General features: G+C 40.3%; 1 protein-coding gene across 4 annotated transcripts in view; it reads right to left on the minus strand.

Moving 5' to 3' along the window:
- The window catches only part of sept9b (septin 9b), a 73850-nt gene that overhangs the window by 41126 nt on the left and 5600 nt on the right, over positions 1-27124 (minus strand). Inside the window, exons 1-2 of one of the 4 annotated variants that reach the window (XM_046046869.1) lie at positions 17641-17705; positions 1933-2616 (exon numbers count right to left, since the gene is read on the minus strand). In XM_046046869.1, coding sequence (XP_045902825.1) covers positions 1933-2616; positions 17641-17662 — 706 coding nt within the window. In that variant the 5' untranslated portion in view covers positions 17663-17705. Of the gene's footprint in view, positions 1-1932; positions 2617-11009; positions 11175-17640; positions 17706-27124 lie in introns of those variants that run through there. The other 3 variants (XM_046046868.1, XM_046046871.1, XM_046046870.1) reach the window with 3 other exon arrangements.

Consider the following 27124-nt stretch of genomic DNA (forward strand, 5'->3'; position numbering starts at 1 on the left):
GAGAAGGGGAACGAGACACTGCGTCGGCCCGCCGCACCTCTCTCCCCGCCTGAAGCGCCTGCTTCATAGTTAAGCTAATGATGAGTGTGTACAGGTGTGCTTTATACTCCTCCGGTTATTCCGTCACACCTTACCGTTCTAGCAACAAGCCAATAGGATTGGAGTGATTTCATTCACGTTCAGACCTGCTTCGCCTAGAGGCGTTCCCATAGTGTCGTAACCGACGCAGTGTCTCGATCCCCTTCTCGGGGAACCAGGGTTACATACGTAACCCGAGACGTTTCATACACTGCCCTAAAATGTTATCTATATTTTGCTAAAATATTGTTAATACATTGTTAAAATGAAAGATATACTTAAAAAATGTGATTATACTTTTAAATACCCAACTAGATCTAGCTTAAACAAACAAATGTAGCATATAGTACTGCTTATTATGCAATTGCAAATTAATACAAACCTAAATACAAATTGTATTCCGTATGCTGTTTTCTGTTGTATATGTAACTAGCTGCATTAGAAAAACTAATGTTACCTTGTGGGCCAAAATCTATCCTTCTCTATTGCATATAGTTTTTCTTCAACTGTAGCACTAATTACTATTTAACTACCATTCTACTGTACTGAAGCTGCCAAGGTTAGGCTTTCATCACATAACAAAAACCACCCCGGCTCCAATGCTGCATTAAGAACAGACATGGATTACCACAAATACAGACTTTCAGTCTGCTGGTTCCACTGACAGACGGGCCTCCAAGGACATGGTTACTTATATTACTGACAGACATGCAGAAATCAAACTAATCAAACAAGCTGCTCCTGTTACTGACTTTTTTCTTAGTGAGAGATCTGATCCTTGGGTTAGTATGTTACCTCAGTGTGAGCCGGGAAGAATCAGGAAGATATGAAGACAGAAGAAAATGCTCAAATTAAACAGAGTCCAAATGAAATGTAATCTGGAAAATGTGACATTTTTTACCCAGTGGGGTTTGAATGCAAACTAATTTACACCCAAGACTAAAAAGTTGCCCTTTCCTTCACAAGAAAATGTGATTCAGTTTAATTAGAGTTTAAGGAAGCCTATTAGAATCACTTTAATCTCTTCTCCCCTGATGCCACATCAAACTGGTAAGTCTGTGCTAAAGCAGTCACATAGGTTGGTGAACTAAATCACAGCACCAAAGCACTGCTACGCTAAAAAGGTAATTCACTGCCGTCTCTGATTCAGCTTTTACACAACAATTATTATTAACTATTTCTTGTTTATTATTATTTTATATAGATAGCATTGCAGTGTGTCTGTCTAAGCAAAAATAAACCACTTACAAATATACATGCCAAATACAACCATATAGTACGCAATACATCACACACATACATCATCTAAATATAAATCTAACTCCCAGTGACTGGTTAAAACAAATTTGTTTCAAGTTTGTAATTAAAACATGTTTTGTATGTATTTGTATGCCACCAGCAAGGGTTTGTAGGAAATTCTTTGGCCTATTCTTTTTCCCACTTCTTCCTGAACATGTCACCCAAAGAAATCTCACTGACTGACACTTTAAAGGGTTCCTGTAGACATTTCGACCTCTAGTAGTGCTGTAAAGCAGTTTTTCTATGAGTGGGTCCCCATTTTGTTTTTATCATTCATGGGCAAGAAATTGCATGGGCGTGTGACTTGAAATACATTACTGCTCATGGTTTCACACCAGTCCGCTGATCAACATGTGCGCCAAGATAGACAGCAAAGCACCAGTAAAGACAGGGAAGAAGAAGTCTGCGAGATACTAAACATAGATGTAAACAATGCTGGATTTAAAATACTTACAAAATCATTGTTTCACATATTTTATGAGGGATGAAGTGCACTCGACACATTTGTTATAGCTAAAGGATACACACAACAACATTTTGATTAAACAGACTTACTGTCAGGGTTGGGGGATTTTCGTCCAGCATGACTAGGTGAAGAGCAGCGGAAGGTGGTGACGATGGTGTTGTGGTGAGGGTTGGGGTGGTGTGAGTGGTGCACTGCTTGATGGTGACCATTGTTTTCTGGGGGAGCTCTGGTGATGCTGATATCAGGTTTACGGACATCTCCAGGACTGGGAGGCTCAAACCTGCGAGCGTGATTTTGCTCAGGGATCCGGCTGGTGCCGTTGTTGTTATTGTTGCCCTCATTGCGACGTATCACTGGGGAATCAGTAGGTGCCTTGGCAAAGGTGACCTCCCTTTTGTGGCTCATCTCAGGGGTCTTGGAGTGGCCCAGGACTTCAGGGCGTTTCAGGGCGCTATTGGTAGCAAAGCGTGTGGAAGCGGGGCTAGTGACGTTATCCACCTGCTTGCTGGAAGAGGAGGAGATGTCGATGGAAAGTTCGGAACGGCGCGACACAGGCTCGGGGGTCTTGGAGCCTCCTCCTCCCATGATGGAGCGGGGTTGGGTATAGTTGAGGTTGTTGTTGTTGGTGGCTGGGGCAGCAGTGCCCAGGTCACGGTAGTAGATGCTGGTGGGAGACATGGCGTTACGGTGAGGGGAGCTGGTTGTTCGGCGGGAGCCAGGGGAAGAGTGAGATGAAGTGTCGACATCCTCCACCTCAAAGGACCTCTTCAGAGCTGCATGTACGGGACAAACACAACATATCAGCCATAGGATTTGCCTGCCGAAATGACACTCACTGATTAGCCAAATTAATCAGCAACTACTTGGATAAGTCAAACAGAAATACCAAACATTGTCTGGTTCAAGCTTCTCCAGTGGATTCTCTGCTTTTCCTTATTTTATGTCATTGTCAGTTGAATATATTTGGGTTTTGGAAAAAGTGATAGATATTTAAGTTTTTGAAATGTTTTGACATTTTGTTTACAAAACAATGGATTAATTAAATAAAGAAATGATCTCCAAGTAAAATAATTAAAGTAATTGTTATTTGTTGCCATGACTTAACAAATTGGTGAACTATAACTGGGTAAACAAAGTGGTTAAAGAAATATAAAGATACTTTACTGAAAAGTATCAATACAACAATGTTAAAGTACTCAATTACAAGTAAATGTCTTTCATGCAAAATCCTACACAAGTAAAAGTACAGAGGATCAAAGTACAAAGTATCATCAGCAAAATGTACTTAAAGCATCTAAGGTATACTGCTTCTGCAGAAAAATGCCCACTGCGACTGATACTTTATAATGAATTAAATGATTAGGTTATTTACGTGGAGTTTAGCTAGGCGCTGCAATTAGACGGTTGGACGAAAAATGAGAAGGGGCTTCAAGAAGACATAGCTTTTTTGTAAGGGCTCACAAGCCAAAAAGGTTGCAAACCACTAGCAATAATATTGCATTGTATTTTATAAATGTTTGAAAATGTTTTTTTTTCTGTAAAATTTCATCTGAAAAGTAAATAGTAACTTCAGCTGACAAATGTAGTGGAGTAACAATTATAACATTTCCAACTGAAATGTAATGTACAAAGTAATATAATATGGAAACACTCAAATGCAGAAACACAACACAATATAATGGAAGCATTTCTTAACCAAAACAAACTCATCTTTTGCTTATAAACCATTTATGGGTCAAGATTGCTGTTTATAGGAAGTAGAAAGAATATTATAAAATATTTATCAAAAAGGTCATACCAATTAACTGAGCAGTAAAAAGAGTGAATCTGTTTCCTTAAAATTATGTATCTAAGTAGTAAAGCACCTGGGGTTGAGGGTGGGGTAGCTGTAGAAGCAATTTTGGTGGCAACACAAAGGAAACAGCATGCATAAGCTATTATGCCATAACTATCTAATTCCATTACATCCCTCATCACCAGCAGCAGGTTTTTCACTAAACTGTATAGCATGTTTAAGTCAATTCATGCATGGTTTTGTCGTGACTTAGATGCTACGTGTGTGGCACACCACAATATAAAATTCTAGGGTTTTCCATAGGGCCATCAGAAGCGTTTCATGACATGTAAAAATGCACGCAATCAGCCAAGAATTGTTCACTGCCAAGCATTTAGGCAAAACAAAAGTCCCAAGTCTCCCTATTTATGAACAACATAAGCATAGAGATAGAGGAGCATCCTTCTCCTTGGTTAGTTTGTGACCTGAGAACATAGCTTTACTGTCCGAGATGAAGATACTGAGGGATGGAATAAACCCCCAGGGAAGAGTGCACTGGCTCAAAGTTAACTTGAATTTGAGTTTGAGTTTGCGCCAAGCCAATGGCCAGGAGCTGGTATCATAATGACACACTAGTTAGACCAGTCCACTCACGCACCCCCTGAAGAACATCTCCTGTTTCCCACAATCCAAAATGCAGTGCTGATTGTTTGATCTGTTTGTGGCTTGTGGTGTGTCTGTGTGTGCGCGTGTCTTTGACTGCATGTAGTTTTGTTCAAAGTGCTTGTAAAATCAAGCAAGAATGTGTTACGAGAATGTATACGTGTTTATTTTTAAGCGACTACGCCCACAGGGAGGTGACCATGCCCCAGCCCCACTGAACACTGTGTAAAGCCAAAACTCTGTTAGTGGGGTTGTGGAGCTCAACACAATTGCATCAAAGTCATCTCCCCACACACCAGCCGGCACCAAAAATCAAATAAGCTACTATGTAATACTATAAGCTACATCACAATGTTTCCCCTGACAAAAAAATCCAGCCAGAGCCAAAGTATTTTTGTGTTAGTCGGATACACCAAGGACCTTCTTGTATACCACAGGAGTAAATGGATATGCACTCTGTCTTGGGGTTTATACCTTTATCTAGACCTTAAAGCACAATTACCGCACTATAGAGGTTTTGCTAAGGCTGTATGGCTAGCTTTAGCAGCTTCAGATAGTTATACACTACCTACATTATGTTTAAAAACCGTAGAATCTTCCTTAATAAGCACAAAAATATCTTAGTGTTAGAAATACATTAAACAGCCAACTATACCCACTTTAACATTTTCCCACAGTCCCATTGCTTATTTTCTATGTCGAAGTTCTGATGAGAACAGAGTTCATTATCCAGTAAGGTACCATAAAACAGCTTTAAAAACCCCTCTTTGATAGATATACATTTAAAAACATTATACACAATAAACTTTGTAAGTGGTGGCCAAACCCATATTGCCACTGGACTGTGTCCTTTTTACCCCTGCTTTCCTCTGTCTTGTGTTTTACGATTGCTGAGATGGAATCCAAGGTTGTGGCTACTTTCAACTCTGACCAGAGAATGAATTGGTCTGCCAAAATTGGCCTGCAGATTTTCACAAGGAGCTGAAAGGTTATGATGCACATTTTAAGACTGCACTGTGTAGGGAGCGAGGCATTAATTTTAACCTCCTCAGAGCCCCAACACTTCAGGAAACCATGCACACTCTAACATCTCTTGACACTTGCTGTAGACTTTTGTTACATGTTGGAAGAGCTGTAAATGTGAGAACTAAAGCCGAACACGGGTGGGACATCAGGAACCATATTCACAAGTTTTGTCAAAACAAGAGAGCTGAGCCAAAACGTTTTGTCAGTGACCTGTTAGTGATGCTAGATTAGTATTTCTGTACTTGGCTGTTTTGTGATGATAGGCCGTCAGGCACAGGACTACAGAGAACTTGAGTGCTTTCCTCTCGAGCCATTTGTTTGTATTTAGAGACTGTGCAGTCAAGGATACATGATTTAAGGGCAGTAGTGAATTATAATCTTGCCGTGCTTTAATGTTTTCTGGAAATATGGTGAAAGGAAAAAGGCATTCGGGGCATTTCTCTCTCAGATGACCACTCAACCCCTATGTTTTTAAGGATCATGCTTCTTCCCACAGACTCCTGCATCTTTCTTGTTCAGCTGACGCAAAAGGGGGAAATAGGTCTTTTACTTCCATGTAGGATTTACGGAGCATTAGGAAGAATATTTGTGCATGAGCGTCGGACTGACAGATGGATGAAGGAGTATCATTCCCAGCGAAACAGCATTCCCAGACAATGAGCTAGAAATGAGAGGTCCAGTCTACTTTAGAGGAACCTCATTAACAGCAGCCAGGAGTCTCGTCTCCCCTCGTCCCTCCACTACCTATCACCGCTCAGTGTCCAGTATCTCACGGTGTCTCATGTGGGAAGATAATGCAGCACAGACAATATAGTACAGGATTATTGGCGCAACAAAAACAAAGATGGAGGCAGCTGTATCCTTACTTTGGTTCATGGTCATTTATCCTAATACAGTCCAGGTGTTAGGCTAGGCTGCCTCTTTATCATCAGTGTCATCACTTTTCTCTCAAGGACATCCCAACCAATGAATACAAACATTTAGCATAATCTCAGCCCAGATGCACTAATAGGAGATAGTCGAAAGTTAGAGGGAGGAAAACAGAGAGACGGGGGGGAAAGGAGGGGAAAGAGACTGGAGATAGAGAGGCTACAGGTTGCAGGGTATGAGGGTGAGGGCGTGGTTAAAACAGGTCAAGACAAAGTTGCCACTTATTGTGTTCACTATCACTGACATTAGTCGGGACTGACAGCAGTCAACAAAGATTAACTATGGTAACGTCCCAGTCCTGTTACAAATTAGGTAATGAGTAATGATCTTGTCATAATTGACATCTGTGCATTTAGTTACTTTGTATTAGGGTTGGGCTATACAGAGTAAGCCAAATGTTCTGGACCAAAGAGAGGAAAAAGCTTCAGTAATGTGGACTTAACCAAACAGACAGATACACTGATGTTTCATTCAAGGATCTGGGACAGTCCCGCAAGCCTTACTCTCTGTCAAACACTGGTTTCCTTGCCCAGGAAAAATGAAGACTAGGACAGCACAAATTAATACTATACCATGATATTACAACATTGAAAATCCCAAATAATTTCTAGAATAGCTTCAATTTTATACTCCATCAGTGAAATCTAAAATAAAGGCCAGGAAACAATGTAGACTCAACATAAATATTGCATCATCTGGTATTTTTTCCAGATAATAACATAGTCAAGTCATACTATCTGCTGCTCTGACTTACTATAATATATATAACAGGAACACTGTTTAATGATTAATCTGTTCTGGTGATTGATGTTAAGGTGCTAATAATGAAGCATAACAACACTTCCTACAGATATGTCACAATAAAAAGCTTTCAGGAAATGGAAGTGCTCCCAAACTGATGGAAAGCTTTGAATGTGAAACAGCTGTTACAACTTTTGTAACAGCAAACAAGAGCAGATCAGAAAACATTAATATTATAAAGCAGAGGCGTTTAGAAATAAAGGGCTTTCTCAAATAAAAACCAAATGCGGTTATGCAGTAAAAAAAAAAAAAAGAACAAAAAACTACTACACCAGTATTTTAATTAATAAAGGATGTACTGTACTGTACACAGCCTTGAACTCCTAATCCATCCTGTAATTCTAGCCTCAGGCAATAAGTCAAGTGAGCAAGACAGTTACTCTCTGTCAAACACTGGTTATACAAAACCAGTTTATGCACAGTGGAGTTTATCTGTTGTCAGTAGCCGCAGAATACAAGTCGATGTGGTCACACCAGGAAAAACATCCTACTTGACAAGACAAGGCCAAACAACGAACGATAGAATTCCACACTATGGTATTTTGCTTGGTCAGACGAAACCTTAATGCTACACTGTCAAACACACACTTCCATCCACTGCCCACTGATGGTGTTGCTTTACTAATGCTGACCAGCAGCAGTGTAGCTCACTGTGTCAGATTGACTGTGTGGTTCCCTCCAGGTCTGGCCGACACCCTGTGTCCTGCACTAAGGAATTCTGGGATTGTTAGAGGTGTCTGGTAGAGTGGGAAGACTTGTCACAGAAGAGGTAAGTTTGTGCAGACCTTGAGTAGAAATCTTTTCTGTAATGCTGAAATCCCAGATGTTTAAAAGGAGGATCTGAATGCTAAACAGAACCAAGAGGTAATTTCACGCCAATTGGAGATTTTAGAGTGCAGACACACACACACAACAATGCACACACACACCATCATTTAAGCAGCTGTTGAATAGCTGACCTGTTGCTTAGCTCCAGGCTCTCTAGGCCTCAACCTTTGACAGGTAAAGCCTTATTCTGTTCCTTTGATCAAGCACAGGTTAACCATCCACGTCACGTCAACAGATTGATCTACATCAGTGACCAGTGGCATTTGATTAATTAGAGCTCAGTGATCTTACCAGAAATTAAAATATCCAGACATGTTTCAGCAAATACATTATTTTTCAAGAGGTTAGGACACTGAATGTGCAAGTAAATTACTGGGAATAGAACATAAGCTGTCAGTGCCATCTTTAACATCGGGGTGTAGATAGGGAGAGGGAGAGGGAGAGGGAGGGAGGGAGAGAGAGAGAGAGAGAGAGAGAGAGAGTGTGTGATGGTAGAAGGAGCAGAGACAAAATGATTAGCAAAAGATTCAGTTAAATGGCATGTACACATGAAAATCACAAACAGTACATATAGAAATCCAATTTTCACAGAACTGGTCTAACGCCGTCATATGCCTTACATGCTTTTCTGCCACCAGTGATTTAATAAAACTCTTAGAGCGAACAGGACCACTGAGAGCCGTTAAGAAAGTGTTGTATCACCCACTCAAACCAACTTAATAACATACTGGCCTTTCTTCCAGGTTTAGAAGTTGTACCACACACATGCACTAGCTGCATTTCAACATTAATTTCCTCCACATGCCACATGCCACACTGGAGAAACAACATGGCACCTTTAAGCAGATAATCAGCACAAAATACCTTGGATTGGTCTCAGTTTAGCTTGGCAGGAGCCTGTGTACGACACTACAAAGTTTCTCTGAAAACACAAATAAGGGCTTATTCTGGGCTTATTCTCTGGTGACTCATACGTTTATATTCAGCAGAGACATTTTCTACCTTTTAGAAAATCATAATATTGTTTCAGTGTGCAGTTGTTATGGTACTTTCTACTATCCATTTTCCATAACAGCCCCACACAAGAGTCCATCCAAGAGGCATTATTACATTTTTAGTGTGCTCACCAATTCCCTTTTCTGTCTCTTTGCCTATTTCCTCCTCAGTGTGAAATACAGCGCAGTGCAGTGTAGTGGAAAACATAATGATCTACGATAAAACGGGGATTTACTCAGTCAAGTGTTTGCCATTCACCTCTCTCTGTGGCTGATTCTGTCAGGGATGGGACGAATGGTTCATATTGACCAATATAATCTACCTATGTCACTCTGATTAAACAAGTTAACATGGATTTCCTGTAACATCCAATTTGCACAAAATCGCCTGCCAGCATAGAGAATGCCTGGCCACCAGTGACTGAGAACAAGCTTATGATTAATACACTATGTGATCTAATATTATAATCTTTGAATAAAAAATTAAGCCCATGCCATGTTTTCAGTTGACAAAAACATACCAATAAATGTCGGTGGTTTGCTTGAAATGTTCTAGCTGGTATAACATATAGTCAGACCACGACTTAAGGCAAAAGTGTTTATAGCTGTTCTGAACCGCCACACATTCAAATGCAAGGCTGAAAGCTGACCACCACAGGGAGAGGCGAGACACGACAATCGTTCAAACAAGGATAAAGGCACACACTTTGGGACAGTCTTGCATGGTTTTGCGCATTTGCACAAACATAAAGTGATAAAAGGAGTTGTGTGAAAAATGGAAAAAAGAGAGCTTGAGATAAAAGTTCAAACCCTTCATATTCTCTCACCTATGCGAACCTTGCCAATCACTTTATAATGTGGTCGTGCTGTCGGTCTGTTGGTTTAGGAAATTTTCAAAAACCGTCAGTCCTCCCAGTTCAAAGGTGTGAAAGGTATAGTGGGAGCGGATTTCAGTATGTTTGACACATACTGACCCCTTAACCCTGCTTTTACTGACCACAAGTGAAAGGTGTGTCCCTAGACATATCCACAGTGACAGTAAAAATTAATAAGGAAATAGTCAGGCATGTTGACCAGTTCACATAATTTAAGATCAATCAGGTTTTTCTAATGACCAAATCATGATTATAATCATCATAATCAAAACAGAGTTCTCTGTTCTGTGTAACCACAAATAGTTTGCTTTTAATCTGATTAAGACTATCCCTCAACTATAGAAACTGTCAAACCTCAGTCAAATAACCTACGTCCGATTATCATGATCAGATGAAAGAGCCACAAACAAAACAGGCATTAAGCAAGTTGACATGTCATTTTTCAATTCTTATGGTTTTTCCAATTCAGTTTTGTAGCATTGCAAAACAGAATTCTTTCAGCTTATCCAAACTTTGCATGTCAGTCAGACATGAGACAGAGATGACAGTAACACAGATGAATTCACTGAATAAGCAAGCAGTCAACTGATTAGGTTATTATATAGGTTATTGGATGGAAGTTGTGGTACCTAAAATGTTCAAACGTAGTAATCGATATACTGTTTAGGTTTTATACTTTTTTTGGCTTCTGCTGTCAGCATCATTACATTACATCTTCACAGCGCTCATCAGGCCAAAGACCAGCTGGAGGGCCCCAGTGTGACCGGAGGAGGAACAGGAAAGAAATGTGGAAGGAAGAAAGACAGAATGACAGAGGAAGACGAGGACAAAGGGAATTAATGCCAGCTCTACCTTGGCGTAGCAAACAAAGGAGAGACACAGTTGTGAATGTGTTATGAGATTTTAGACAGATGTTAGCTCTTAGTGCTGGTGTTTCCACTGTCTCCTTCTTAGTGCTTTCAGCTGAAGGCTTTCCGGTGCTGGAATTGTGTGGTGTCAGTGCTGTGTTTGTTTCTATTATTGATGTAACTCGGGTATAATCAATAACAGACTATAGGCTACAGGGACTTGGCTAGCATGTGTCCACCACCCTGTTTTTAATACACATTTACAAGCAGACACACATGCACAGCACATACAGTCATAGGAATACATGCACTTTAAGGTACTATTCACAAACAGCATACTTCTGACAGATATAGCTGCTTATGACAAACTGTCAACATTTAAACACTGTAAATGAAACAAAAAAAGCAGAAAACACAATTACAAACCTTCAAAATCAGAAATAATTCCTTCCAAGTGTGGATTGACTCCAGAATCAGACATTTCTGCTTGCATGAAATTTCACAAAACGTCTTTTCTTTCCTTAATTTTCAAGTGGCTCCCTGTTAATTTTGAACAAAATCCAAAATAGAGTAAATTAGAAACAAGTCCAAGCCCTCAACTCTCTTAAAGGAGCAACTTATTTTCTCTGACTTCCCACTAACTTCTCTACATCGCTGCATTCAGACTTAAAAGGCAAGTCTCCTCCCTTCTCCTCCCCTCCTAGAAACACACTCCCCCTTTCAACCTCATGTCCTGTGTATGTGTGTGTGTTTCCCCTGCCCCCCACACACTCATACTTGCATGTGCAAGCATTCACGCAGACAACAGACCCTGTCATTCCCTGAGACACTTTCGGCCACAGTGGCTCTCACGTCTGATTTCCTCTGAACAGCTCAGTGAAAGTGGACAACATGTCACACAGTCACTTTAACCATGTTAACCTGCAATCAGATAAAAGACTGTTATAACTGTGGTTCTTAAAATGGCCTTCAGAAGGGCAGGGCCTCTGTCAAGGCTACAGAGGGACTACAGTTTAAGTGAGAGTTTGAGGCTTCAGTTTTGAGTAAACAACCTCTACAAACTGGCTGACATGTTAATTAAGTGGAGTCACTGTGGAAGCTGCTTTCCTGTGACAGAAAAACCTTAAAGACTTTCTGGAGAGAGTTGACATTAGGGATATATGGCGGTGCCTCTGGGGAATCTGGGGTGATTCGTGCACCAACCTGCCCTCTGTGACACCATATTATCAGGAACAACATGGGAATTTGAGCTTAGTGGACAGGTAATCTAGCACTGCAGAATTTCTTTAGGGAGGGACACCGACGACAGGCCAGTTTTTATGTGGTGGGTATGGTTACATTACTTGTATATGAAGCTGCTGTGACCAATTTAGAGACTGTTGGGGTGACAGAGAAACCCTGCTGAAAAGATGTTAATAAAAGTGATGAAATATCAAAGTTGGTGCAGTGACCACATCCACTTTCTCCCTGTGGGATGTGCTACAGTATTTCTTATCTATGAATCTCTCACAGAAACAAACAAATAGTGATGCTATCGCTGTAATTACTGATTGGTCATGAGTGAGCGGCTTTTCACAGCTTCCTGTTCGGAGCCAGACGTGACTGCAAATGAGATTTGAGATAAATTGTCTGTGATTCGAGGTCAGTTTGACCATGTCCACTGGTCCACAATCAACGCTCAAAAGGACCACAGGAAGTTGCCATTTCCACTTCCTAAGAGCCAAGAGATACTGTCACCCATCTGATATCACATAAAGCACTTCAACCTTGGTGAAGGCAAGAAGGTACAACAGCAGTGAGTGGCACTTATATAGCCTATAAGTATTTGGGGAAATCCCATATGAATGAAAAGCTCCATTCTAAGGGGCACTAATAGGATGCCAGCCCACCCAGTGGCCCCTAACCCTAACACCTGAGAGGTCAGTGGTAACACAGAATAACACTGTGTGTTTATGGTGCAGTCTGGTTATTTCATACAACTGCTGTGAAGGTGTGTTAGGATAAAGAACAGAATTTGGCACACACAGTGGCATGTACACTCGCATTTTACTGGGTAGAATATCTCTTGCTGTCATATACTGTGCAATTAAAGTCCATCTTACATCCATCTATGTACGGGAATTTATCGTTCTTGTGTTCTTGGTTTGGGCGTGCATGGCAGCACCTTAACATGCATATGAAAATGCATCACACACTGTATATATATATATATATATATATATATATATATATATATATATGGTAGACCTATATGTGTATATATACAGTACATACTGTATTATTTATAACAAAGTGTGTGGCCCCTCAGTGCCCATGCCGGCCCAAGTGGGCTAAATTGTAAACCACATGCCACAAGTCTCTGTAGTACTCAATTAAACCAAAACACACGGTGTGTGAAATACACACCTCCCCAGCCAGTGTGTATTTATCTAAACATGGTTACACACTCTGGGCTGGCTGCGAGGCAAAGCTGAGCGACACAATGAGGGAAAGCTCCAAAACAACATCTGGAGAAGCGTGTGGATGTGTGTGTGTGTGTGTGTGTGTGTGTTTGCACTGTGAGTAATGTTATGTGAATATGTGTCTGTGTGCATGTATGTGCTCGTGTGGTTACTTTACTGTGACTGTGGACGCGGGTGAATTTGTGTGCGTCTCGGTGCCCCTGAAATAGCACTGTAAACACAGAGGCCTTTGCACATACGGTAGTGGGATAAATCTGCTTAACCAAAACCATTCAGCCTCATATCTCTGTGGCGCTGAGGGAGTTGTGCTTGTTTGGTACCTTGTTAATAACAACAATTACGTGTGTGAAAGTGTGTAATTTACTTATGAATACATAGTGTTGTTTACCAAGTAATTTAATGTTTTCATCAGCATTGTTATCAGATTTCGTGATTCATTCTGCTTTTGTGGGATTTGTTATTCACTTTGTAGTAGTGTAGCTTCAATTGACTTGAATTCACTTTTCCTTACAAATTCCCAGTATGATTGATGCCTTGTTTATTTTTCTTTTAACATCTTTTTTTGGACATGTCCCTAATGTGCAGACCATTATTTGTGGCACTTGGAGCAAAGCAACAACGTGCAAAATATCACAGATTTATATACACCAGAAAGTAAATCCTTTTGTTTTTGTATATTGATATTGAGACATATGTACCTCAAATTTCAGGCTTTGTTGCTTGGTCAGTTTAAGACAAACAGGAATTCAACACAACCACAAACATTTTTTGGCAGGAAGTTGCACAAAATCAAGCTCTCTATTTGAGTGTTACTAATTTGCCCAGATGAGCTAATGTGTGTGGTTTCAGCATTTATCTAAATGACACCTTTTAAAGATGATCAGTTTGAGCTACATGTCCAGGACGTTTAACAAAATTACCCTCCTGAATGCTAGTGGAATAAATGCACTTATTGTAGCAGACGCTAAATAAAATGCTGTCAGTGCGGAAATATTGTGAAATTAAACAGGGTAGTGAAACCGCTGCACAAGTCTGAAGACAGAATACAGGGGAAATATAAACAATATATAGAAAAGAAGAACAGTGAGAATGTGGGACTTAAAGGGGTATAAAGAGTTAATTGAGAGTCATATGTTGCACCTAATATCGTGCTTTAACTCAATTCAATCTTTGCCACTACTCACATGCCATATGCATGTTTTTATTAATATGACAGTTCTTTGGAAAAAGTATAATCCTTGACTCTTTCATAGTAAGCTTTTTAAATTGACCTAAAAGCTGTGCGGACGATTTATGCTGGCAGCAATATTGCTGCAGTGGTTTTAAGACTTGGATGTTACTCACTGTGCAGAGAATTGTTACACTGAGCCCAATTGGGATTTTTAACAAGGATCTATGGTGTCTGTGATATCTTTGTGCAATCTAACACACAAGTATCACATGGAAGTTCATCTGTAGACAACTTGCGGATCTAGTGAGGTGAAGATTAGAGCTTGCACATTCGGTTTCCTGTCTGTTTGAATGTGAGAGATGGCAAAGGTGAAGAGGAAGCTCGTCATACATCCCTGTGTTTATCTATACAATAATTTAATATGCATTTAAATGAAGTTTTCTTAAATATATGTTTTATGGCACAAAATATAAATGAAAACAAAATACATAAGAAAATACACACACAATTCTGTGATATATGAAGTGTGGAGAGTCACTTATGATGTCTAAGTCACAAACATTAATTTAAATACTTTAATTTTGAATTGTTTAATTAAATATTATTATTGTTATTATCAGATTGTATCGCAATGCTTTGAAAAATACACAACTGTTAAATATGGTCTGCTTGATTTTGTAACATTAGGCCAACAGTTTGTGCATGAAAGCACTTTTGGGTGTAAAGTGCATTGAGTCAAGTGCTGGCCAGTTATCTTTATTACTATGTGTGTTCCAAAAATGGTCAAAGTTTATAAGGTTAACAATACTATAATTATGGATAGAAACGTGTTTTGTGATATGGAAAGTAACACTGCATTTTGTGTACATCCAATGCAAGTTTCCCAATTCTTAAATTTCCTCGGATTTTGACAGTAGCTAATTTCCTCTTTGTACCTTGCTGACAAGTACAGGTGCATGTAAACACTCTCCTGAATGAACAGTCACTGAGCAGTTCATCTATTTCTTTTTTATCACTGCTGGCTTGACCTGTGTTTCCATCATGTTGAATAATTTCACCTGACAGAAATCCTCCCTTAGGAAGACTGAAGGTGGGGCTTCCCAGTCAGTTTCCTGAACTCTCTGTGCTGGCTGCCTCCCTCACTTATCATTACTAAATAATAATCTGAGAAACAATATGAAGTGAGATACTGGGAGGTGGGAGGGTAGTGGGAGTAGAACTGCGGGGCGTTCACTCATAGAGGATATCCCCTAAACTTATTTTATCGAACATGGTGAGCTGGGTGATTTCCTTGAGTTCCTTTAACTCTGAGTTGATGTGTGTTTGTGGAAGTGGGTGCGGGTGGGGTTTTCGTGGGTGTGTTTTGGGGTTATTAAGGTATACAGGGTGGATACATCAGCATTTCTAAAAGGTTAGATTTATGTGTGAAAAGACAGAAAGACTCAAAAAGAGAGAGGAGTTACACTCATTGTGAGCTCATGTTCCATTAAAGCTCACATGCCATTACAGTTAGATTAAGGCCAAGTTAAAAGTAACATTTAACATTATGTGCTGCCCTTTATGAGTACAGCTTGTTCACTTACATGTATCCTGACCATCTTTAAATACTGAATCGCTACTTTTATTTTTGTCAGTTTGATGCTAAACAGGCCACACAATGCTGCAATTGGTGTCATCCCAACAGAGAGGACGCTGGTTTTCTTCCTGTTTAACTGGCATAACAACAAGCAACATGAGAAAACTATTGGTTTCCTTTGTTGTATCATAAAAGCAATGTGTCACCAATTAACCATCATAACAAGTCAATGTGGTGACCAAATGGGACAGTTGTGGCAGATAACAGGTCATATTGAACACATTATTTTTATCCTGAACAGGCTCTGAAAAGGAAAGCAGGAGGCACTCGAGGTCAAGATGGAGGCGTTGCCGACGCATTTACAATCAAGAGGTTGGTATCGGCAGCTATGCACCACAGCATCAGCTCCTATCATTATCAACCACCTGGAAGTGTTCACAGGTGGGTGGGGTAGGGGCAATAGCTGTAGTCAAGACAAAAGGTCGAAAAAGAACTACACAGCCCAGTTTGAAAACCGGGAGGTAGCTCAGCCCATGCAGGACTTCCTCAATTGAGAGGAGTGAGGGGGGGAAGTGATGCCTGATAGCAGTTTTCATGGTGGAAAAATCATGATACACCACCTCACCTCTCTACTACAAGGTCCTGCACCCCCCCACCCCCCACCCCGAAGTCAGTCTTTACTAAATTCGTCCATCTCCAATAAAAAAATTCCTCCGTCTGCAAAATATGAATCATCCACATGGAACATTTCACAGAGCTTGTGTCTGCACTGAAACGGACAAAAAGACACTGCAACACTGCCACCAAGTGGCAATAAAAATAGGGCTTGCTGAACTCAGACACCTTATTAACGGTCGAATTAAACAGTAATTTGCAGAGTGTCGCTCAGCTTGATGTCCAGCCTTAATCACTGTAAGATGCTAGATTAGTCTTATCCTCTAAACACATATGGGCCTGAACAGAAGTTCCATTAAATCTCCCTTGGCACAAAACAAACCACACATTAAAATCAATTAAGAGTAAGTGATTAAAGGAAACAAGAAGGATCTCTGTTGAGAAATAGCCATGCCAGAAGCTACTGAGTAGGACAGATTTATAACGCCACAGATGCAGGACAGAATACAGACTCTAATGCATGCTAAGCATTCCTCAAAAGAGTCTGCTGTCTGTTGAAAACCAAATCATATTATCTGACATATGAGCGCTGCTTCCACTCCCCGTAACTTAAAATAAACCATCTGTGTCAGTCGCAGTTAATCTGACAACTGGACTCCTCAGCTTAAAGTCCAATCACGTGATGAAAGCATAAAGATTTAACTCCATCGTCCATCTAGTAGTCCTGTAAGTCAGTATCCGACCAAAGGCTGCCAATTACAACACAGTAGCCACTTTGCACTGGATGATTACGTTTGATTCTGGCATGTCATCTTTGACAGCCCATCAAATGAGGTTTACTCTCTGTTGCTCTGCATAGAGTAGCCATTCAGAAATAGTGTGTGCACATCATAGTGAGCTTAGCTGTGGCTACCCATTCAATAAGAACAAGGGAAGAAATGTCTAAAAATTCTTTTGGTCGGTTTGTAGCTCCAACGACATGTATGATAAATAAATCAGAAAGGTAAATTTGACATGCAGACACAGACCGCGAGAAGTATCTGAATGGCTGTTCCCACCCCAACTGACCAAGCAAAGCAAACACAGCCAGGGTGGCTTCTAGCTGATTGCTGCCACTGCTAAGAATCTGCTTCCTCGTCAGTCTAACAAAGAAAAGAGTAAAAGAAAGTCCCTTGTGAAAAAAATCTTGTCTGTGTTAAAGTATCGAATAAGTTGGAAAAACCCACAACTTACCGGCTATTCTGTCTCGCTCCATAACTCCACGGCTACCTCAAATAGCCACATGTAACCTCTCCTTTTTCTCTCCTCTCCCTCCTTCCCTTTTTTCTTCATGAAGACTTCCCCTTTCTCCTGACTTAGTCACCCTGTCCTCCTCTTTTAACCCTCCCTCTCTCCTCCCTCCTTTTCCTCCCTCTGTCTCCCTTGCTCTTACTTCCTCCAAGTTTTAATGTCTTCAGTCTGTCAGGATAACAAGTGAACGGAGCAGACGTCCATGGCCATGTGCTAGTCATATGGATCCACCCCCCCGCTCTTGCTTTCTTTGCTTTCTCTCTCGTAGCTCTCATTCTCCTCTGCACACATATGATGTAGGCTTTTAGCCCATGCAAGCTGATACTTTTTCATCTGTCACCCTTCTCTTTCTCTAGTATTTATTATTACTCCCTTGATACTGAAACTAGTCAACCTTTCTCTTCTCCCTCACACACGCGCTAACATGCTCCCTTGACACTGTATTGTGTCTTTGAAATAGATCCCTTGAACAAAGGTCCTAATCTGAAAATTAACTCTCAGCCATTATAGCAAAAAAGTCCAGCAGTTCACCAAGACATCCTGCACTATACCAACAACACACACTCCTACCATGTTTTCACGACCACTTTAAGTTGATGTAGAAAGCCACACAAAACCATCACCCAAACAACAAATGTTTGGCTCTAAGTGGAGTGACGAGTATTCTCAACAATCCTCATCTAAAGAAACGTTAGTCAAGGGCCCTCATGAATGAAGTGCTTCTCAATGAGTCTAGTTAACAACCAGCTAATAATCAGTGTTACAGGATCTTAGCCAACAAGCTTGTTGACCTTCTGCATATCAGCTGAGCATCTCTCATCCTCAGCTCTGTACTGGAAATGACTGGACACCGGAGGTCTTGTTCATCGTGTTGCTCACAGTCTGACTGCATCATTATTCGCCGAGAATTAATGTCTATGGCAAAAATCATTGGTGTTACTGGAGCAGCGCACACACACATCATGTTTAGTTTCTGGCCTCTGAAACTCAACTTGCACGTCGAGAAGGTCAGGGGCCACTTAGCGAGCTGCCATCTTTGGTGAGAAACTCCCAAGAAAATACAAAGCATACACCCATCTTTGTTTTTGTGTCAGGGAGGCACAGCTCACTTCCTCTTCCTCTTTCTTACAGGGAGCATCCCTCCTCAACCCATGTCTCACAGACTTAGGCTAACACAACACTTTAGCTGGAAGCAAAGATACGGCTCAAAACAAGCTGTCTCTCACACCCACATCAATAATGCATGCAAACATAGGACAGAAGCACATGTAGGGATTTGGACCCAAAAGGAACGTCTTTCTTGGGTGAGGCCAGCTTGGATAAACCAATGATATGACCTGGTGTTTCTCCAGACATGACAAATGCCTCCCTCTCTCTCTGACCTGCTCTGATACTGAGTACATTTACTCTAATTATGTTTCAGATTTCACAGCTTATAAGATTGATGATTTTCCCATTATTTTACATGTTTCAATTTATATCTATAATATGAACACAAACGGCAGATGGATGGAGCATCCTGACTGACACAGGCCACACACACACACACACACAGCTCCCACTCCCCTGCAGTCCTGGGGCCATTTCTGACATCTGCAATAGAAAAGTGAGAAAGTGAGGAAGATTAAGGATATTCAAGTGTAACTGCACTGTGAGAAGATTTAGCTTCCTTACCTTTTGACTAATACTAAAGACCAGATTTAAACATGATTTATATAAGTGTGATTTATATATCCATTTGAATGTTTATTTGTTATCTGAAACTTTTGGTCAGACTGGCATTTTAGTGTGCAAATAAGTAATTGCATTGACATTATGCCATATAAAACATGTAACTGTGCAAAGTTCCATTAATTGCCATAATTTGATTTGATTTCACTTAATCATCTGAACATTTTCTGAAATTTGTGTCCCAAGATGTGCACTGTTTCACATACAACACAAAACCACAACATTTAATCTAAACATCCAAACAAGTACTAAGAGTAGTACTGTACTAGTACTACAAGTACTACATCAGACATTATGAATAAGTGGCTGCAGTGCAATCAATTTTATCGCTTCCTTTTACATTCAGTGTTTAGTCTATACAGGAACACTGAGGCCTGCTTAGAACCCAAACTCTGCTTTACCGGTTTGAAAGACCGGTGAAAAAAAAGAGTTCTTTAACATGTTCACTCGAGACCTTGGGTTTTGTCTGTTACCTGTATATATACATATATTCATATATTTTTAAACTCCAAGGTTTGATTTGTGGAAGTCAACCAAGATTAGTTTATTTTGAAGGGCTAGTAGAGATAACAGAACTACTTAGGAGTGTTTTCAACTTTAATGTCAGTCCTTTCTGTGCATGTGATGGTCTGTTGTCTATATGCTGTATTTTTATTTTTATATCCAATGCTTCCTTGCAGCTGAAGTACAACCATGTGCACATTGAGACAAGAATCTAAGGTGAGAGATTGAACCAAAAATCCGGAAACAAACCCAGAGAAATTCTAATAGCATTTTGGTGCTGAATCCATGTGGACAGCAGGATACTGGTGCTGTGTAAAAATTGTGTGGTTTTAAAAATATAGAGATGTTCTTTTGGCCTCAGGCTCTCTCTGTCTCGTGATAATTTTCCAGACTTAAAAAAGCTGCAATCACAGGGTCAGAAAAACACATGAAACACACAGCATGTGCTTATGCATTTTCTGACTCACTCTCATATGCATAACACACAAACGCATGTTCCAGCAGACACATAAAAACACATGTTTACCAATGCATTTGTGCACATATGCAACACTGCTACTCTTAACATCATTTATTAAAAGTTGTAAATACGTTTCTTTTCTTTTTTTGGATGGAGCCAAATTGCAATGCTGCCCAAGCATCACCATGCACACACAATCCTGCACCCCAGGTCCACCCTGCAGTGTGCTCCTCTGGCATCTAAACAAAGAGCAGTGGCCTGGGCTCTAATAAAGGCCTGCTCTCTCACACACACACACACACATTCATATAAAGACACTGGTGATAAATTAATTAATGAATGAATGAATATAAGAAGCAAAATTATGGGTCTGACATGGTTTATTTTACCCTAACTCATTTTATTATTTCATTCAGTCATTTAATTATTATTCATTTTCCTAATAATATCACATAACCTTTTTTGGGTGGGTAAAAATCATCCATGTGTCTCATGTATATTATTCGCTCCAGTGCTCTGAAGCATTATATAAAGTGACACTGAAGGTCAGTGTCACTCAGGGTTTATTTTTTCTTTTTTTAAATTTCAATGAAACAACAAGTATACATTAAAACATTTTAAAAAGAGATCTTTAACTTAAGACTGCACATGCAAGCAAGCTTATTTTTAGAACTATTTTGGTTTTGCAACCACATATTAATCCAGTGAGTAAACCTAAGAAATTTTAAATCAGACTTCAGGAATTCCTCCAATTTAGCTTTCATGCTTTTATGCTTCTTGATAACAATTTTTAAGACTCATTTATTTGTATCAATTCTCTCCCATGATACCAACTGTAGGCTTACATTTTACATTACTTAATGACTGCTTTTACAAAGATTTTCTTGGTGTTTCCTGGTGCAAGAAGACACTGCTCTCTGCTGTTCTATAGTAAATGAAGTTGTTTGAGCTTGTAAAGAACATAATTCAGACAAAACTGATGCAGAGCGAACAGACTGAGAGGGCCTCCCTTACTCATACCTTTCACCACCTCCCCTCTTCATCATCCCAACCTTCTGGCAAGATACAGCCAGACCCTCCCACAACACACACTTACACAAATGCATATGAACACTTGAAATTCCACTTAAAACCAGACACACAAACTTAAAGGGTTATAAGAGCAGTTTTCTCTTGCATGACGATACACCATGTAAACACACAAAACACGTAGCCTATATTTGCACCCGATGAGGCAGATGGTCGTGAGGCACAGACAAGCACGTGTGCTTGTTCACTCATGCATACAAACTCAAACACACACACAAAAAAGCAGTGTATCACACATTGACTAAGGGTGGATGGGGAGCCTTGGGGGGCACATTAATGTAAGCTGTCACTTCAGAGCACGACCTATGGCCAAACGCGTGACTCAAACATTCTAAATTTGGTTGCATAACAGTCAAGCAAAAGAATCACCAGCATGCCAGCCAACACTAAAGGGATGTCTGCAGGGCAGCGATGCACAATGAAGGAGAAAGAACACTGGGAAGAAGATAAAAGATAAGAGGAGAGAGAGAGGAAGAGGAGTGAGCGCTGGAAGTAGTCAAAGGAGTAAGTGGAGGGGAAGAAGAAAGGATCTACTCATGCACACACAAACTAAAATCTAAAGGTGGAATTATACATGTGTGCCACGGTGTGCAGCAGCCACGCCATAAGTGCCTCACGTATTCATATCAGCTAGATAGATGTGTTGAAGTAATACTGTGCTTTGCAATAGGCCTTTTCCAAAGAAGACATTTTGGCATGTAACAATAAAAGTACAGGTGTAAATAATTAAAACGAATGAGTGAACTCACAGGCCCATCTCACTATTGAACAAAAATGTCTGTGAGATTAATTTGCTGCTACAGATAAAGAAAGGATAATGGAGTCTTTCTTCAACTTGCTTGGTGTTTCCTTCCTTTCTTTCCTTCCACAATCTTCACAATCTGCAACAAAACAGCAAAAGAAAAGCAGCAGCCCAAGCTGAATCACAGTTCATGTCATATCCACCGAAGCCCTGTTGTGTGGTTAGATTTTTGAGGAGGTGCACTTTAGCTACAGCATAGCTTACTGTACAGTTACGTGGTATACAAAAGCTCTTTTGCTACACCATAACTCCACAAAATAAATCTGGCTTCACGTATACAGACATGCACCTCCCAAAATTCACACAACAAATTCACACTATGACTCAAACATATATCTGTATGTGACATACTTACAGGAATGCTTAACTACACACACACACACACACACTGCACACTCTGTTTAGTCCCTCAAATCCCCAAAAATCCCATCTGCACATAGGAGAAGGTGTGGAACTAAAAAGGGAAAACAGTGTGATGTGATGCCTCTAGCCACAGTCTGATGACCTCACCAGAGCGCTACACGGCACTCATCTTCCCCCTGCCTTGTCTCCATTAGACCCACACATATGCACAAAGAGAGTGACAGAGAGAGAGAGAGAGAGAGAGAGAGAGAGAGAGAGAGAGAGATGTCCTCCTCATTTGTGTCCCCTGCTGCTGTTGCTCCAGCCTACACATCCAACCTGGGGCATGTACATGGACGACACAACTCTTCACATCACTCATCTACAAGTGCCAAATTTAAATCCGGACCCCACACTCTCACGCAAACCATGAGTAAATCCAACACAAAAATCTCCCATGGCTTGTTCCAGAAATATTTACCTCTCTTTACTGAATTAGGGAAGTACCAAATAATGGGCAACCGATCTTCTAAATAACACTGAAACTCATCATCTGAGTGATCTGTAACAATAACACTGATAATGATGTTGGTTCTCTGTGTTTTTCTATAATAACAGCTGTGGGTTTACATTTTTGACAAGCAATCCTCTTAAATACAATTTGATATCCAGAATACGCCCAGGAGTTACTGAGACACTGTAAGACAGTAATCATTACAGCGATGTGGGAGTAAGAAGATCTGATTGTATCTCTATTATCCAATCAGACTTAATGGCAGCCACAAGGCCCCACAAGCGATTCCCACTGAATCGGACCAAGTGTAGGGGAGCAAAATGGACGGGAGAGTGGGTCTACTGTTGTTCTTTAATATAAACTCAATGACTTGATGTGATTTTATTTTTTACGTTGCATCAGATAAGTTCAAAACAATGCATGTCAGGTAAAAATGAAAGCCATATCGCCCAGTCTGCTACCCATTCACTAGAGCGGTATTTCCGTGCAGATTCAGAACTGCTGACCCGTTTGGTTAAGTGAACAAAGTCAGCCTGGATTCAATAAAAGGTATGAGTGATTGTCTGAGAATTGTAAACATATCATTCATATGCAATTTATAACAACTTTGTCGGGAAACCCCCTTTTGAGATTCCCATGTACTCATCTGACCTTTCTGGTTCTCCTTAACTACTGGAAAGTTTTACAAAATGATGGTAAAATTGTGAAAATCATAAAAGTAACAATAAATATTTACTCATGACAACTCAAAATGCTACATCCATTTTATGTGAATAAGCAATGAATGGGAATGTCATTTTTACAGTTTCATCCTTTGGTAAACACAAATGTCTGTACAAAAGGTCATGGTCGTGTGTCTAACAGTTAGAGATATTTCAGTTTGGACCAAAGTGGGGGACCGACATTGTCATCCCTACAGCCCTGCTGCTAGGAAAAATACAACAAAATCTGAAATGGGCAGGATCTGAATATCCTCCAGCACAATTAATAATCCACTGAGAAATGATAAATCCCAACACTGACCTCTATAATTCACATATTCGCAACCACTGAAGATGTTTCACAGCTCATAAAATCAGTCGTCAAAACAAAGTGCAAAACTCATGGCCAAAGTCGTTACTGATGTTGAGTCAGCAACTGGCACTACTTCCAGTCAGCATTGCTGAAACGTACGCGACCGATCCTCTGCAAGATCATGATGATTACCAATACATGACACACACACACACACACACACACACACACACACACACACACATGCATATGTGGAGGAGCACACTCACACAGTCAGTCCAGTCAAATCCAATTCACAGAAACCCCCCTCCCTTTATAACATACTCATGCAGTTTAACTCATGTAGGCTCCTCTCTTCCAGTCCTCTGACAATTTAAATCCCACTTTCAGGTCATTTGGACTGTCAGAAGCAGTATAAAAGTGCTAGTAATGCAGTTTGTCTGTCCCAGCATGGCTGTGGTAACACTGCTGGCTATTTCCTCCTCACCATAAGGTAATCATTAGATGTGAGTGGGAGGTAGGAACTGGCAGCAGGCTATGTATGGGATATCCTCAAAGTTCCAGATCCCTTGCAGGAAAGAAGGGGTCTGTTGTAGCATTTGATACGTATGTGGACACTATGTGGATTTTGCAGATAGAGCAGAAGCCACCGTGGAAGTATCAGCACCTTTCATCCATTCTGCAGGATCTTTGTAAGAACTCCTTTTGTGGCTTTGCGTGGCACTGAGGCAAGAGTAAAACCAACCTAAAATGTTAGCTTCACAAATCCATATGAAATTAGTTAAGCTGGAACAATAACAGTCTGTCAGCAGCGCTTAGTGTTTGCTACGGTATGTAATGTACCTCATTGTGCTTTGTACTGTTACAATCCACACTGCTTAACCGTGCATTAGGTAATTGAGTAAAGGTAGGCTTAGATAGAGCATGGATGAGAGGAGCAAAGCTATGTGATTTGGCTGATTATCATAAGGCACAGAACCCAACCCCACCAGCCCGAGGGCTGCTGCTTTCACCTCCATCTCTGCTAATTAGCCTGAACTGATGGAAGGATGACGCTGGAGAGAGAAAGAGAAGGGAGAATGAGAAAAGAGTTCCTGTGGTTCCCTGTGGCTTCAGACCTCTATAATCAGCATGCCAAGCTCCTGATGTCTAAATCCACAACTCGGACCCAGACAGTCTACGCATACTCTACACACATACGCACACATGTACACAGACACGTGTGCGCAGACACACACAAAGCTAGCTCCTGACACATAAGCTCAGCAGTGATCTCTGTTCATGTGGAGCTTGGCGACAGAGCATGGCCCAAATAAATGCAAGACATACTGTATCTATGCAGTATTACAGTAAGACATCACGTAATGGGTATGTATAATTCATTAGCACTTGAGGTTTCTGAATCCCCCCCCGCCCCAAAAAAAACACTTCTTGGTAGGGCCCGACCAATATTCTCAGTCAATATAGAAAGTTTAAAAATCAGATAAGGATATATTGGCCAATATCCGTTTTTTGATATAATTACAAGAGATGAATACTTTTGATAAGGCTTCCCTACATGCTGATGTTTAATATCAGTCAATAATATCAACCAAATAGATGTATTGAAAATATTTTCTGGTTGAAGCTTCTCAAATGTGAGGATTTGTAGCTTTTCCTTTGTTTAAATATTATAGTAAATTAAACATCTTGGGATCTTGGACTGTTAGACGGCAAAACATTTGATGACATCACATTGGACTTTAGATAACTGTGATGGGCAGTTCTCACTGATATTGTACTGACCAAACCATTCATTAAGAAAATAGGCGGAATATTAATCAATTCTGATCCTATCCACCAACATATGTTTGTCAATGGTGATTCAATACACATTTGAATCACATTTCTGCTTTCGCTCATCATTGTATGAAGATCTTAATGTGAAAAAAAAATTTAAATTGAAAGGCTGAAAGATGAATTTTACATAATAGAGGAAATTGTTGGATTGTTGGAAAACATTACAGTAAACTTGTTACTAGAATTTAAATCTCTGTAAAAGAATGAGTTATGTAAAGTAATGCTATTCGCTATACTACAAAAATCACAAAAACGCAAGTAACAGTGATGATCTCATTATGATCAGCCCATGCTTTACTAATGACATCTGCTTGTAACATCAGGTGTTTCTTTAATGAACATGCGGCAAAATCATTCATGACTGGCTGGCTGCTTATCATGATAAGCAGCAGTGACATGGCCTGTTTTCATCCTTATGTTATTCACAGGGGGAGGGGCTTTGTTAAGCTGAAACTTCATCACCGACCATCTCTATTTATAGCCAAACTGACACAGTGGCAGATGATGTCATGCTTGCATTTGTGTGTGCATGTGCAGGGTATATAGGACTATTCAGCGGGAGAGAGGTCTCCTTCATGTACGCATGCATTGTTGAAGCATGGGTAAGCATTTCAGAGCCCAAAGCTAAGTTTAATCGGATAGGAGTTATAGCTGTGAAGAGAGATAAACTGAGAGATAAAACAATGAGAGACAGAGCAAAACCCATGTGTCACTTCCTGTAGTGGGAGGGAAAGGATTAAACTAATAGCTGAGGAAAGTTTATCTAAGGGGAAAAAAGTTCAGTCCTTTTCGATGACAGAAACTTTTGTTAATAACCGGTATCTAAGCAGCCCTTAGGGGCTGAGACGGTGAGCTTTTGTACTTGGCACTCACGAAAGAAAATTGATAAAAGTAGTCTAATACTCATGGAGGCTTTCAAGCTGAGGTTTTAATGTGATAAGGGTTTTATGAACCAGAGAGCTTGGCAGCTTGACTCTTAGGTAGTGAATTAAACAGACGCTCACCAATGAATAGCAGAGTAATAAAGACAGCTTTGTTATCACAGGGAGAAGTAGTGAATGTGGTGGCAATCCAGGCCAATATATGACTCAGACTGAAGGGAATCTGGCTCAGCTGTCACTGAAGACCCATT

The sequence above is a fragment of the Micropterus dolomieu genome, linkage group LG04 (assembly GCF_021292245.1).
Source record: "Micropterus dolomieu isolate WLL.071019.BEF.003 ecotype Adirondacks linkage group LG04, ASM2129224v1, whole genome shotgun sequence".
NCBI lineage: Eukaryota > Metazoa > Chordata > Actinopteri > Centrarchiformes > Centrarchidae > Micropterus > Micropterus dolomieu.